This window comes from Carassius gibelio, chromosome B4 (genome assembly GCF_023724105.1).
Source record: "Carassius gibelio isolate Cgi1373 ecotype wild population from Czech Republic chromosome B4, carGib1.2-hapl.c, whole genome shotgun sequence".
NCBI classification, from domain to species: domain Eukaryota; kingdom Metazoa; phylum Chordata; class Actinopteri; order Cypriniformes; family Cyprinidae; genus Carassius; species Carassius gibelio.
The window spans coordinates 10,395,356-10,411,053 of record NC_068399.1 but is presented as its reverse complement, the minus strand read 5'-3'; the positions used below and the strand labels follow the sequence as shown (position 1 = coordinate 10,411,053).

Sequence of the window (15,698 nt, the reverse complement as noted above, 5' to 3'; positions counted from 1 at the left end):
CAGGACTGTAAAATAAAGTGCTACCAAATTTCCTCATCAAATTAGATAACGCACACACAAAGTTTATAATGTACCATAAAGAATGGGGAAACAACCCGGGGCATTGTCCAAAGATTTATCCATACATATGCAGTTAGGGGGCATGGGAACTCCTTTAATAGAATAAAATTATCAAGCAAGGGAATGAAAATTTACACTGAAGCCGGGCAGATTCAGACACCTCAAGCTTTGATGTACGGTTCACTGCAGTACAGAGGATTTTTGTTTACTGTGTAGAGGTTTTTGTGAGGAGGGTAAAAAAAAAAAAAAAAAAAGACAAGAAAAGAAAAAAGTACTCTGAAGAACATGAGTCAGCGTGTAAAGCAGAAGTCTGACAACAACAAGCAGCACAGATCAAGAAAAAACTCACAATGCACAGTGAATGGCACAGAAAATATTTCCCTGAGAGATACAAGGGAATCTACTCTTTCTGTTTTCAAAAGCCCATGAAATATTCATCGTTCAGACTTGGCTAATTCGGGCCATCAAGATCTTTAAGGTGAGTTAGTATGACACAGATTGTCAGAGTCGGCGAGGGAGGGAGTGAGTGCGAGCAGTCATTTTCAGACTATTTGGTTATGCATTAAAAATGCATGGGATGAATTACATTCTATTCCTGGCCTCTGTTGAGGAATTCACACTAGGGTCCAAAATCGAGCACTTGGCAAAACAGAGAATAAGAATAACTTTAAATTTCCAATCGCTGAAACTTCACTTGAGCAAAAAAAGACCAGCAAAGTGTTCAATAAAATATGATTTTACTGAATATTTAAAACATAGTGTGAAGAAACTGTATAAGTTACACTGCTTCAGGATTTGGAGACATTATTCCATAAAGGTAATGTAAAATTTTTTACTAAATAGTAAAATCTATTATTTTAATAAGGCATTTAAGGCATCATAACATTATACTGCAGTATATGTATATGAAACAGTATATGAAAAAAAAATATCAGATTTGAGATCTGATAAAAAAACAAAAAACACACAACAACAAATTTATATATATATATATATATATATATATATATATATATATATATATATATATATATATATATACACACAACATCACGCATTCCTAGTTTTTGCACTTCTCCAGGAAGGAATAAACTGGAATTTTTTATTTCAACTACACATCGCCTATAAAATTGACTTTGACAAGCTCAAGTCAGAAAAGTTTCCATGAGTACGTTCTGTCTGAAGTCAATCCACTCCACAAAACAAGATTTCCTGAAGTCCTCCATCCACGGCCCTTTCTGTGAGTTCAAAGAATCCTGAGCTGGGTTCATCTCTCTCTGAGCGAGCACTTTCAAGCAAGCTCACAGCCCTGACAGCACGGCTTTCATAGCTTCTGGCCAAACATGAGTGAAATGGCCCAGTGATTTGATGGAAGCGTGAGAAAGGATTTTGGCCGAGGTAACAGCAGGGTACTACGCCATGACCACAATAGCAGTAACAGGTCAATGCACACGAGTTTACGCATTGGAAATGTCACATCTTGAAGACTTCAGAAGGGCACACATCACCTTACATTTCAAAGACAGATGAGCTTGGTTCACTTCTCTTTGAATAACAGCGTTTGCCCTGCTCAGTTTGAATATATACAAAGGAAAGTCATCCAAAGGTTTCAAGTAAGAGCTAAAAACCTGTGAAACTTCTGCATCGGCTGCAAACGCTTGTGAAAGAAGCGCTAGCAGTCAGTTCTCTCATGCTTATCCACACTGACCTGTTATACCAACACATTTACAATGCCCAACCATTAAATGCATTTCTACAAAAAGGCAGTTCTAGGTAGGCACAAAAAAAAAAAAAAAAAATAAAAAACTGGCTTCACATCGCTCTGTTAACAAGTTGGTCACAAACCAGGGACTGCTGTTATCGATGGCTCAGAAGCAGCATAGTTTCTACAGCGAGCACAAATTAGATTTTTTCTGCCCATGCCCCCCTTCCTTACAAAAGGGACCATTGTTATTCCTAAAGGCAAAGAGATGTTGAATGTCCCACCTTTAACCCTTTGGAGTCTAAGGGTATTTTTGGGGCCTGGAGAAGTTTTGTCATGCCCTGACATTTGTGCTTTTTTCAGTTTCTTATACACATCTAAATGGCTGCTGTTTGTTACATTTGTTACAGTTACATTTATAACATTTACATCAAGCCTTTGAATTGTATAGTATTGTATATTGTTATCGAAACTTAGTAATATTTCACTTGATTATATATTTAGTCAAGAAGTATAGTTTGGAAAAAGTCTTTGGAAAAAGTCTAACTAGTAAAATGTTTACACGTAAATGTGAAAACTAGTACAAGTAATTACTCATGTTTATGATAGGGCTGGGCGATATATCTAACGATATGATCATACGCATCTAATCAGTAAAGCTGTGATTACCGCTAAAATCGTCATCACCTGCTTATTATTGGAGTAGCATTTAATAAACAGAGCCGTAGATCGCTGACAAGCTACGCAATATCGCGTTCATTATCCCAGATGAATCGCCTTCGATAATGAACGCGATATTGCGAATCTTGTCAGCGATCTACGGCTCGGTCTATTAAATGCGGCTCCACTCATAAGCAGGTGATGGCGATTTAGCTGTCATCACGGAACCAGATTTACTGACTAGATGCGCATGATCATATCGTTAGATATATCGCCCAGCCTAAGTTTATGATCTCTGCTGAATAAAGTGCTTCATTCTCTTTTTTTTTTTCTGAGGAAATGCAAATCTCAAATCCTCAACCACATCACATCTTTCGGGGTTAATTACGTCTTATTCCTCTTGCGAAGCAAACAGTAAAATAAAAAAATAAATACAAATTGAAGAACAGTCTTGCTGCGCGGTCTTCTGTTGTGTGGTCGTATTCAAGCCGCTTCAGTGAAACATTAGAATCTGAAAAGGGCGTTCAGCGCAGGGGCGTGGTCGCATTAGAAGATAAGGAAGACATGAAAAATGGACAACGCGTTGTTTTCATATGGATTACTTTATCACATAATATGTTTTCGGCAGCACTTGTTTAGTTAAAGAGTAGACATGTCAAGCTTTCTATAGATATCTCTCTCATGTCTCTTTGTTGAGTATTCACGGAGTTACAGTTCATTTTAATGACGTGTTTGTAAATGAAGATCAGCGCAGACAAAGGCTACAGACAGCACAACTTGTCTGTTATCTTTATTTTATAAATGCAGAAAGTTTTGTTATAATGTGTGTATGCAAAAAACATTAAACCCTTTACAGATTCGATTGATGTATTGCTCTCATCTGTACGATCAAAACTGAAAGTGAAATTTTAAGTGTAATGTAAAGTTTTTTGGGGGTTATCAGGAGAAAATGACTCATAACGCATTTACGCATTAATAGACTTCAGAGGGTTAATACAGACGGGGGAAGCTGTAATCTGCTGATTGGTCAGTTTGAATGTCCCAGATTTGATTTTTAAGGAAAGGATAAAAGAAGACTAGCGCTTTGGCACAATGTTCTTACGCTCTGCTCTACCTTTCTAAATTATTAATAATGTTTCTTATTATTACCAGTGTCAAAAACGGTTTACTGTCACTTTTGATCAATTTAACAGCCCTTGAAGAATAAAAGTATTAAGTTTCTTTCTTAAATCTTTCTTTCTCCAAACTATTGAATGGTAGTGTATCCACAAAAATATTGAGCAGCAAAAACTGGCTTATGAAGGCATAATTTTTTTAAACAATTGTTTCAAAATGACATGCACATGTATTCAATGTATATAGAAAATTTTATTAATTTTTACTCGATGGACACAGTGCATAAAAATGACACTTTTCTTGGAGAAAGAAAATTCTAAAATGAAATGAAACATACAAAGTGGCAGTTTTGTTTTAAACTAGATTTTTGTTTTTGTTTTACACGTTGGATGGTAAATTATATCCTTGAAATGTGAAGTAGTAGTCATAAAAAAAAAAAGAGTGTGGTATGTTAATTTGTAGGCAGGTTATGTAGCAAATCAGTTACATCACTGTTCGGCTCAAATCAGTGGAAACCCGGTCAGAAAACATAAAAAAAGTTAAAGTGACCTCAAGCATCAATAAAGCACTAAAATAATCATGGGTTGGTGCTGTAAATCCTGCCGCAGTTATCTCCTCTTGCCCTTGCTATCACTGTTTGCTCAGCTGGCAAAATCAATATCTGAAAGCAACTCAGGATGCCTCCAATCATAACCTGACTAAAAACGAGCCTTCACCAATGAAAATAAACCATCAAATGCAGTTGAACTTCCAAATAAAATAAAAAAAAAACATTTTTAATGTACCATATTTGCTCTGCACCCTAACAGCATCTCTTTAATGGAAGAAACAATCAATAGTGCATGTTAAGCAATATCCTAGACTTACTGACTTGTGACTGGCCTAACAAGTGAGTGTTTTTGTGGTGCCCTCCGAGCTAACATACACATCAACACGCATCAGTGACGTGGCTGGTGTTGTCAGAAAGAATCCAATGACATGTCCCCAGTGAGTAACACATAGGCAAACAAAGCATGCAAACTGTCTATCGGCAATGGTTACAATCTGTGTAAAATCCAAATCAGTCAAGTAGAATAAACGGACAGTCAGCTGTTGAAAGCATTTCCTCTATTTCCTCTTCCTGTAGAGATGGAAGGAAACTGACATTTAATACAGTAAGCGTCTGCTGATGACAGGAAGCATATAATGGCTTTGCACAATTACCTTGACAGAAATTCGAAATTCCTTCAAAGTAAGAATTAAGCATAATTTTCACACTATTTTGAGCTAAGTGCACAGAAATGTCAGACCCATTGCATTGACTCAGAAATGGCAGCCCGTTGGACCGAACGTCAAGAATCAAGAACCGCCTGGAAGTCTTCCATAAGTGTTGGGTTAGATGTCAGTAACACCTCTGAGGTTCCTGGCTGTGCTTAAGATTCATCCTCGTTAAAAACCTCGTTAAACCTAGAATAAACCTAAATGTGAAGCAACTGTAATCAGAAACGTCAGCTTATATATAAAATTATTGCATATATAAGCTTATATTATGGTAGATGCTTTGAAATTATCTTTAATTCTTACTGTCAACGATTCGCTAGCTGTCACTGAAATAGTGATATATCATTATAAGATGTTTTTTTTTATGTTTTTTTTTTCTTCTTATATAAGACCAGGTACATAGTTCTGGTGTAATTTATTTTGTAATTATTTACTCAAGCCTGTATTTATCCAGCTTTATGATTTTCGTTCCACAGTGGCACACAAATCCTGCCTTGTCTTTTCAATTTAATGGAAGTAATGAGGATTTAATTTTCAAGTTCCAAAACGCCCCCCAAAAGCCACATAAAATTATCATAAAAGTGGTCTACAACAATGATTCTCAATTTTGTCCTTTGTTGTCCAAAAAGGACAATATTCAAAGCTATTCAAATACTTTTTATGAACCCAGAATGTTAGTACAAATATGTTAAATTAACTAACCACAATTCATTTTTGTGATTATAAAGGTTCCAAGAACCGTTTTTCAATTAGGTCAATGGTTATTGAGAAGAAGAAAGCACTAAATATGATTGCAATTAACATTTTTGCATTTAGACTTGATTTAAATAAGAGTTTGATTATTTTAATGAGTAAAGGCCAGTTCACACCAAGGATGATAAATAAAAAGATAAAAGATATAGTTCTAAAAATCATTCTCAATATTAAAGAATAGTATAGTTTACAACACTGTTTTAATGATAAAGGCACAGAGAAACAATATCAATGGAATTTATTTATTTATCAGATTTATCATTTTGTTTTGTTTTTTCGGATGATGAATGATACAAACATCATCTTTATAGTTATCTTTATAGATATCATTCTTGGTGTGAACAGGGCTTCATTTAAATACTCCATATCCAAATACTCCAGTATTTCATGCAACAGCTTTGTATGAAGAACAGTCTTACATTTGAATTAGCTGAAAATCCTTGATATTTTAAAGTATCAAATTTAAATTTAATTTGATTTGTTCAATGAGTCAATTTAATAAAGCCTGCATCTGAATTACTATTTTATTACATAACTGTTTATTATTGATTTCTTTGTTAAAGGAGCATTGCGTAGGTTCTGAAATTTCTAACCGTTACTGACACTATTGGGCGTTAGAGGAACTGCAGCCAGTCTCATGCTCGTTCTCAGTGCGCAGAGGAGCACGCTCTTTTCTTTCTTTTTTTACTTCGAGGAGTGTCCATGGGTGTCTGAATTGTTCTGGAGGCTGGTCGCTTCTTTCCATCCGCAGAGTCCATTTGAAAACACTATTGCCGCTGCTTACTATAATGGCTGGCGTGCCTGATGGTTGTAAGCCCAAGTAGACGAGAACGCGAATGACGTCACATTTTGTGAATTTTCGCGCCAATTCGGGCCCGACTCCTCCACACACAATTGAGCCTACAGGCTGATAGAGGCAACCGCGGTGGACAGTCAAGGTGTCATTCTTTTTTTTACATCATGGTTGGCTCATACATGTACAAATGAAAACTCTATCTTAAAGATTTTTTTTTAAGTAAAAACCTCCACATAGCTCCTTTAATGTTGACATTTTAACAGTGGTCTTTAAATAGTGAGCAGTTCTTTAGCTTTCAGACAGCAAAACCTTTTCAGAAATGTTAACGCTAATGTTTCCTTATTAGAGGACTGTCACTACAGCAAAACGTCTTCAGAAAGACATTGTGGATACCGTGTAAATACATGAGTGTCCCAGCCAAAACTGATGATTGAAAACACATTTCGAGACCCCAGAACTCAATTCTATGCTGTTGCACTGTCTAGCTATGTTATAGAAAATGTCTTGTAAACACCTCCTAAAACAGCATAATTCTACAGGACTTCAGATACTTATTAAGACAACCCAGGAAATAGAGTAAATGCTTTTTTTTATTTATGTAACTGACCACATCAGAGACCAATGAGAGTCTCTTTTACCTGATAAGTGTCCCACAGTCGAATGGTGCAGCGCAGAGGAAGTTCTCTCATGAGCAGGTTGTTCATCCAGCGGAAGGCGAACTGCAAATACTCCACCTCATACTGCTGCATGTGGCAATGTACCGTCTCTGTAAAAAAAACAAAAATAGTATAACAAATCACCACCCCAACGTCAATCACCCCATTCATCTATCACAAACAATTAAAGAAACATTATATTCTCTTCAGTTAAAGTGCGTCCAAACAATAAATGACAGCCAGTCGTCAAACACAACAAAAACAATAACACTTATTCTCCTCGCCGCTTTCCCGCACACAGACAGCAGACACGGTTCACAGATGACAGCCTGCCGGGCGTAAGACATAACACCCTAATAAAGCCATAAAGAATTTCTCCGTCCAAGCCATCATGCGCTCCATGCTGTCATGTAAGCATGAGGTAATTACTCAGCTGTCATCCCAACGTCTGAGCATGTTGAGAGGAAACAGCAGCTTTATTTATGGCCGTCTCTTTAATCAACACGGACGCGCTACTGATGGGTAGTGTGTGTAACATGCATGACTGCATGTCCCTGCAGAAACATAGGCATCTTCATTCACCTCCTGACAAAGATGGCATTCTCTGACCATCACACGCATGACAGGTTTTGGTTGGGAGCTGCGGGTGATATATTGAATATTCCCAATAGCCTATATAATATAATTACATATAATAATTAAAAGGATAGTTCACCCAAAAATTTAAAATCGGTCATAAATTACTCCCTCTCGAGTTGTTCCAAAACCACAACACCGTAGTTAATCTTCTGAACACAAATGAAGATATTTTTGATGAAATTCCGAGGTGATTTTAGTTTCTTATTTCGATAATTGATACTAAATATAAATAAACATTAAGGGAGTAGTTAAATTATCATTATGTCATCATTTATTTACATTTTAGCCCAAACATTTATGTGTAAAAAGTTTTATGCTGAATCATTTTGCTATATACCGTACTTTCCGGACTATAAGTCACACTTTTTTTCGTAGTTTGGCTGGTCCTGCGACTTATAGTCAGGTGCGACTTATTTATCAAAATGAATTTGACATGAACCGAGAGAAATGAACCAAGAGAAAACATTACCGTCTGCGCCCTCTCGGGGCTGGAGATGGTAATGTTTTCTCTTGGTTCTTGGTTCTAAATGAATGCGACTTATAGCCCAGTGCCACTTTACATATGTTTTTTTCCTCATCATGACGTATTTTTGGACTGATGCGACTTATACTCAGGTGCGACATATATATATATATATATATATATATATATATATATATATATATATATATATATATATATAGACACACAGACACACACACACACACACACTTTAAAATGAGTAAAAAATATATTTACTTATATTTTTATTTAGTACTAAGTAATAAGCTGTTTCACATAACGGATGTTCATACATACTCCAAAAGACAAACTAAACGCTGAATTTAAGAAAATGACCCCGTTCAAAAAATGTCATACCCTTGAATCTTAATACTGTGTGTAGTTTCCAGGATGATTCATAACTTTTTTAAACTGTATGATTTTGAAATCCATCTTTTAACACTGAGGAAAGTTGAGGGACTCATACATGATTTCAATACTTTATTTACCCTATCACCATTTTCCTCACTTAATATATTTCTAAAGATGCTTTTGATATGAAATTTTCACCAGATGTAGGTAACAATCTAAGTAATCCAAACATACTAAGAAAACAAAACAAATAAATTTAGAAATGAAGTTTCGTGTAATGAAGTAAACAAGGTTAACGATTAATTGATTGATTGTTAATTTAAAACGTCAATCGATCATGGAAACGATCGCTAATTGACACAACAAAACCTAAGTTACGTAATTTCAGAGTAAATACATAAATAGATATGGATAAAAAAAAAATAACTAAACTGAAAAAGAAAGAAAAATATCAAGTTGCACACACACACACATCCACGTCGAAGATCATCTCCTGTCAAACCTCACGCTTGCCTTGACACTGTCATTCTCACATCCAGCTCTCCTGAATAAACAACTTATCCTCATTAACGCTGAATACATCTCACTGCCGAGACACAGATCCGACAGACTGACGAAAACAAACACATCAATTTTGCTTATTAGCGCTGCAAATATAAATCACCCTCATTTTAACCTAATTAAGGGGTCGGTGGCAGATAAGGCTGGCCATGATGATAAAATCGCAATCAAATAAAACTTAATAAAACTAGTTTTACATCATGTTCCAAGTTCGAATCACAGCCATGATGATATAGAACAATAAAGAATGTGATATTGCATAAAGCTTTTACTGTTTTTTCATTATCATGGCAAACACACACACAAAGTGCTCCTTGCCTATTACACTAAATAGAAAATATTCACATCCCAAACCCCTGCAAAACTTGCAGGTATAACTTTGACAGAAAATATAATTTCAGTTACCCTAAATCCTACAATAAAAATGTAAAATATGGCAGAATAAGCCTTTCAGATTTATTATCAGAATTTGTAATGTCAGCAAAGAGAACACATTCACTTGCATCCTTTTTCCACCTTCAATGCAGTAATACACATGCAGGTTTTGAGGGGGATGGGGAAAAGGAAGAGGTCAGAGTTCACAGGAAGACAAGTGAGCTGTTTGCCACGATTCTGCTGAGCAATGGACTTCTGCTCGACTTCTGCCCCCACCCATCCATCCCATAATTACATCTGCACTGACCCTCTGTCTCGCCCTCGCTGCATTTCCAGCCAAAACCTGCTCAGAAACCTGGGGGGGGGGGGGGGGGGGGGGGGGTCGTCTACAACACCCACCTTCTGTGAGATAACAACAGCCGTATCTGTATATGACTTATACAGGCAGAACCTGGTTACTATTATCAACTTATAATAAAATTCAAACTAAAATCAAGGGGGGAGGGGGAGGACTATAAGAACTATAAAGACATTTTAAAATAATAACAACACTTACAAAACCACAGCAAATTCATTCAAAGTTTGACTTTTGAAAAGTTATAATATTCTAAAATTAAATATTTTATGGAAAATATGCAATGCAAGTAAATAAATCAGAATTGGAACAAGTTCCCGGTGAATAAATAATAACAAAACTTGAATATTTTTTGCCAATTATCCCTTTAAATTTGGACCACGCAACTTTTTACGTCTTAACGGTAACATTCACTGAATATGTGTGTGTGTGTGGATTATTTATTCATCGTCTCACTTCGAATGCACAATGAATTTAAGAACAGATCTTGATGTGTGACAGTTGACAGAGGCCATTGTCAATGCGCTGTCACTCTCCTGAGATTGTAGAGATGACATTTATCATCACGGCAGAAAGCTACTTCCTGTGCTTGTTCGTAAGCCATAAGTCAAAAGCCACAAGTCCAAAGGGATCAGTGTTTAGAGTTTCAAGTGCACTGCTTTTAATCTGACATTATTTCACATCTATATCTTCAGTCAAGGGGTTGACTCATGCTAAGCAAATGGAAAACAGGCAATACTGCAAACATTTACAAGAGACCTTGGCAGCACAAAGCAGCAACTAAAATGCTATATTTGTCGATCTAAAATGTTATTTTTGTTCTCCCCTCACCTTCATAATTCACACAAAATTTGACACTGACCTCCCGCAGCTTTATTGATCTTTCTTTACGCATTTATTTATATATTTATGCATGATTGTATGTGTGTACTTATGATGATGATGATAGTAATAATATATTATTATTATTATTATTATTATTATTATTATTATTATTATATTCTTATTTCAAACGGACATGCCAGATCAAGAAATAAGGGATACAACAACAAAAAAATTCGGAATCGATCTGATCCCAAAATTTCTGAGTATCGGCCAATTCCAAACTGATCAGATAGCAGCGCAGTTTAAAAAAATCAATCAATCAATGTAGAATTTCTATACTTCTGTGGGTTGACCTGATCATCACTCTTGTGTATGTTAAACACAATCTCCTAAATATAGACAACTTCATTTAAATGAAAAATAACAAAATTAAAAAATATACATAATTATAATCTGACAAAAAAATTAATACTATACCAGTTTCTAATATAAACTATTCTAAAACTAGGTTAGTGGAAAATTTTATTATATCTGTGCAATATTTTATCAAGCCTTTTCTTTTAACTCTCTCTTCAAGAGAGTTTCATAATTTTGACTGTAGTAACTGAACGCAATATCGGAGCCGATACCGATACTGATTGTCAGATCGATACATCCCCATCAGAAATGCTGCCTATTCACACCAGTATCTCATTCGAACACTGTTTGAAGCTCAGGAGAGGAGGTAAAATAATCTATTTTAGCAAAAAATCTGAATTGGAAGTCCAGCCTAAGATACTTTCATGTTCAGCAGTAGAAAAAAAGACTTTAGGAAATCAAAGGCTTTAAAGGGAAAGTTCAACTCTAATGAAAAATCTGCCATTATTTTTGCACCCTCATGCCATTCCAAACCTGCAGAATTTGCTTTCTTCTGCTAAAATATCTAAAAGAAGATATTTTGAGAAGTGTCTTTCTCTTTTTTTCTTAAATTTTTTTTGATCCATACAATGAAAGTTTCATTGTTCAAAATATTTACTTTTGTGTCTCAAAGGAGAATGAAAGTGGCATTGCTTTCAACAATACGAGGATGAACTATCATTTTAAGGTGTCCAAAAGAAGAAATGACAACAAATACGAATCAAATAGCTGTATTTTATACGAGTTGAGGTTTTTCTGTTGGGATCAGAAGAGCAAATTTGATGTTCAAAGCAGCGTTTGTAAAGAATTCCCCCAAAAGAAAAGCGACATCAGGTGTCATTTAGGTTATCAACATTTTTTCTTTCTAATTTTTCTAAGGAGCCTCTGAACCGCCTCACCTGAAATGTTAATGTGTCTTTTCTAACCTTAAATGATTTGTGTGAAAAAAGCCCACATTGTATCCTCATTTACATAAATAAATTCACCTTGAGCAATTTGCATGCTGATGAACCTCAATGTATTCATACAAAACAGAGGAGATAAGAGGAAACAGTGTTCACGTTCTGGGGCGCTTCTGACGAACAGAATTGTTTTAGCGTTAAACAACTCTTATGGGCTATCGTCTAATACGACTGCTAATTAGTACAAGCCCTCGAACGAATTGAAAGCGTACGGTGACAATAGTGTGTTTGGTTTCCTAATGAGAGTGAAGCGAGAGAGAGATAGAGAGAGAGAGAGAGAGAGAGAGAGAGAGAGAGGAAGAAAGATTCCTCAATATTCAGCAGTCAAAGGAGATGCAAAGTCGTTTATCCACTAAAAATGACCATCTCATTTACATATATCAATTATGCATAATATTAACCTGGCCAAACATGATGCATTTTATACTACACCCTGAGAGAGCAATTTGATGATAGAAGTCTACAAATTTTAAATAATTAGCAGTCAAAATGTTGATTGACTGACTGATTGACTGAAAGAAGTCTAATGTGCTCACTAAGTCTGCATTTATATGAAGAATGAAGGATAATTTATGGATACACTACTTTGGCTCTCAATTATTATTATTTTCTTTAATGATGAAAAAGAGTTTTGGCTCCATAATTATGATTATTATTTTAATTTATTTTATGTTTTTTTGTGCAAGCCGTGATACAGGTTTCAGAATTAATTTCAAATAGAAACCTTTTGAAAAATTAGAAATCTTTAATGTCACTTTTGATCTTGCTACTTTTGAAATTAAGTATTAATTGATTTTCTTTTCCATTTTTTTTTTTTACCACAATTTATAATTATAAAGTAATGGCTCTTGAGCAGCAAGGTGAGAACTTTTTTTTTGTTCCTTCAAAAAAAAAAAAAAAAAAAAAAAAAAAAAAACATTATTCCAGACTCTTCAAGCGGTGTATAATTAAACTGTGCATAACAAACTTTTTTTTCTCCCATGCATGTTTTGAAGATATGATCTACCAATAGTATGGGGAAGACACATATATTAAGTAAAGTTGATCCCAGAAAATAATAGATTCACAGATATCTTTGCCCTTCTCTTTCCTTACACTCATTTTCTCTTATTCATATAAGGTAACTTCTTTCCTATATTATCTGTTATCATTTATCTTGCTGTAATCGGTGTATTAATTTCAATTGTGAGCACACTCCTATTTCCAAGCCAGTTTAAAGACATTGAAAAATGAAAGTGCAGCTTGAGAACAATGAAACTTCAGCTGATCGGGATGTCGGGCATGGTCATTGATCACAGAACTCATGCATGGGTAACATCAGCGTTCTTGTGCATTGGAATCAAATCCACAAGGAAACATATTTTTGGCAAGACACCACCTGACTGTCCTGTAAAATTTAATTTATGAAGTGTTTAGGGAAGTGTAAAAGTAAGACAAAAAATGGTAGCTTGTTCAAATTACTGTGGGGTCGTCATCACAATAAATAAATAAATGCATAAATAAAAATAAAAAAATAATAGTTAATTAAAGTGAGTGACGTGACATTCAGCCAAGTATGGTGACCCATACTCAGAATTCGTGCTCTGCATTTAATCCATCCAAAGTGCACACACACAGAGCATTGAACACACACACACACACACACACTGTGAACACACACCCGGAGCAGTGGGCAGCCATTTATGCTGCGGAGCACAGGGAGCAGTTGAGGGTTCAGTGCCTTGCTAAAAGGCACCTAAGTCGTGGTAATGCCGGCCCGAGATTCGAACCCACAACCCTAAGGTTAGGAGTCAAACTCTCTAACCACTAGCAATATTTTTGGTAAATGTTAAGCCTTTGTTATACTTTCCACATGCGCGAGTCTGCTAGTGTCCGCTGTGGTATGCATGACGTAAATATCGCCATCGTAGAGTGTGCGCAGGCATTTGCGTGCTTCCTATTTTTTGTGACCGTGCATATTTTGTCAGTAGGCTACAAAAGTACCAATTGCGCAGGCTGTGTGAAGAAGCTCGTTGCAACTTGAATGTGTAAAATCTGTGAATAAAACAATATAAAGACAGCCAGATGTTCAATAATTGTTTGTTCACGTTTGTTGCGGAGCAGACCATCAGCGTACGCTTTCCATAGTATAAATACAAGCAGTCCGCATCCGCGCTGTCCGGATTTCTCAAACTGAAAGTATAACAAAGTCCTTACACTTTTGGCTGCAAGTAGGTAGTTATTTGTCCTATATAATAAAATGAAATGATATTATATACAAATTATATTTATAAAAATAAAATAATAAAATAAATGCACTTCGATTTAAAAGCTACTTCATCTTTAACAAATCATAATTATTTAGACATTTATTGGGAATCACTTTGGTAAGAGCTGTGGCTAAAAGTTCTTAAAAAGAGGCTGAAGCGTTTTACCACAGCATGTCATTATGAGAACAGGAAGTCAAAATGGCTAGATCTTGAAGGTGGTTATGGTGTGAAAATCCTATAAAAAAGCACTTGCGGCTCTTTTGAAAAGCAGGCAGATAATTAAAGCCTAGGATCAACTCTGTGGTGAGGAAATTGGCAGGCTGCTTAGGGCCTGGTGGTAACGGAAATGTGAAAGAAATCAATGAAGCTGTTTGAAAGCTTGATCTGTCACAATGACTTCACAGAACCAGAGATTTTATTTTTTTGACCGAGTGCAAGAGACAGCGAACCAACTGCGAAAAACATAAAAGAGTTCTTCATTGTAAAATTCAACATTGCACTACAAGCAAAGGTTTGACAAAAATGAACCGTGACAAAATGCATGGGGTTATGCATGAAAGTACATCTGCATGCGCGTCATGCAGCCAAGGGACATAAAAAGACCTCATAGACTCACGTCAGACATACTGGTGTTATAATGTCAGGTTTTCAGTCTGCAGAGTTGTTCTCAGTCGAAAAAAATGGTTTCTTTGCTCTTTAGATTACATGACAGCAACGCCCAGTGCAAAGTCCACGAGTGAAGTTTCCATGACAATAAAACCAAAGGTCCATCTATAGCACTGACATTTAAATTATATATGTGCGAATACCAGTATCGTTAGCCATTATGTGTTATTTCAGTCAAACTCTGCAGCACTTTCACAGAAAGTCATTTTCACTTTTCACAGTCTGTAAGCAAAGCAACTTCATTTTCTCAAGCTTTACACCATGTATAATGTTGATTCATACACAACGAGGCTAGAAAGTCATGCAGATGTGATTTAGCAATGTTTTGCTAAATAGGCAATATTGATTCCATTGCATATGCTTATTAAATTTCATGGTTGAAATAATACAGGATCCAGATCCATATATATTGGAATATATTTTTTACAGCCCAGCTTTGCAGTATTTTTTTTTCTCTTTCCAAACCCATAATTTTAAATGTAAAAAGGCAAAATAATAATAATAATAATACCATTTTAACAAACCATTTTTGTGAGCTAATTTGCTTTAAGGTTTTAGTCTTCTGATTCAATTTATTACATCAGAATAAGTTCTCATTTACCAAAAATAATTCGTTTAAGTCCTAATTTACAAAGCACATATCACCAAACAGAATGTACAAACAAGATGAACAAATTTAAAGCAAGCTCTGTCTCTCTCTCTGTGTGTGTGTGTGTGTGTGTGTTGCAGCAAATGTCATTTACCTGAAAAATACATTAAACAACAAACAAATTCTTAACACTGTAATTTTCCAGAAAAGACTGCACATCAGAAA

At 35.5% G+C, this 15,698-nt stretch overlaps 1 protein-coding gene across 3 annotated transcripts in view; it reads right to left on the bottom strand.

Moving 5' to 3' along the window:
- tbc1d22a (TBC1 domain family, member 22a) overlaps nucleotides 1–15,698 on the bottom strand; it is a 133,495-nt gene that overhangs the window by 31,520 nt on the left and 86,277 nt on the right. For all 3 annotated transcript variants that reach the window (XM_052555271.1, XM_052555272.1, XM_052555273.1), the window contains one exon: nucleotides 6,986–7,113. In XM_052555271.1, the coding sequence (XP_052411231.1) occupies nucleotides 6,986–7,113 (128 nt within the window). The remainder of the gene's footprint in view (nucleotides 1–6,985; nucleotides 7,114–15,698) is intronic.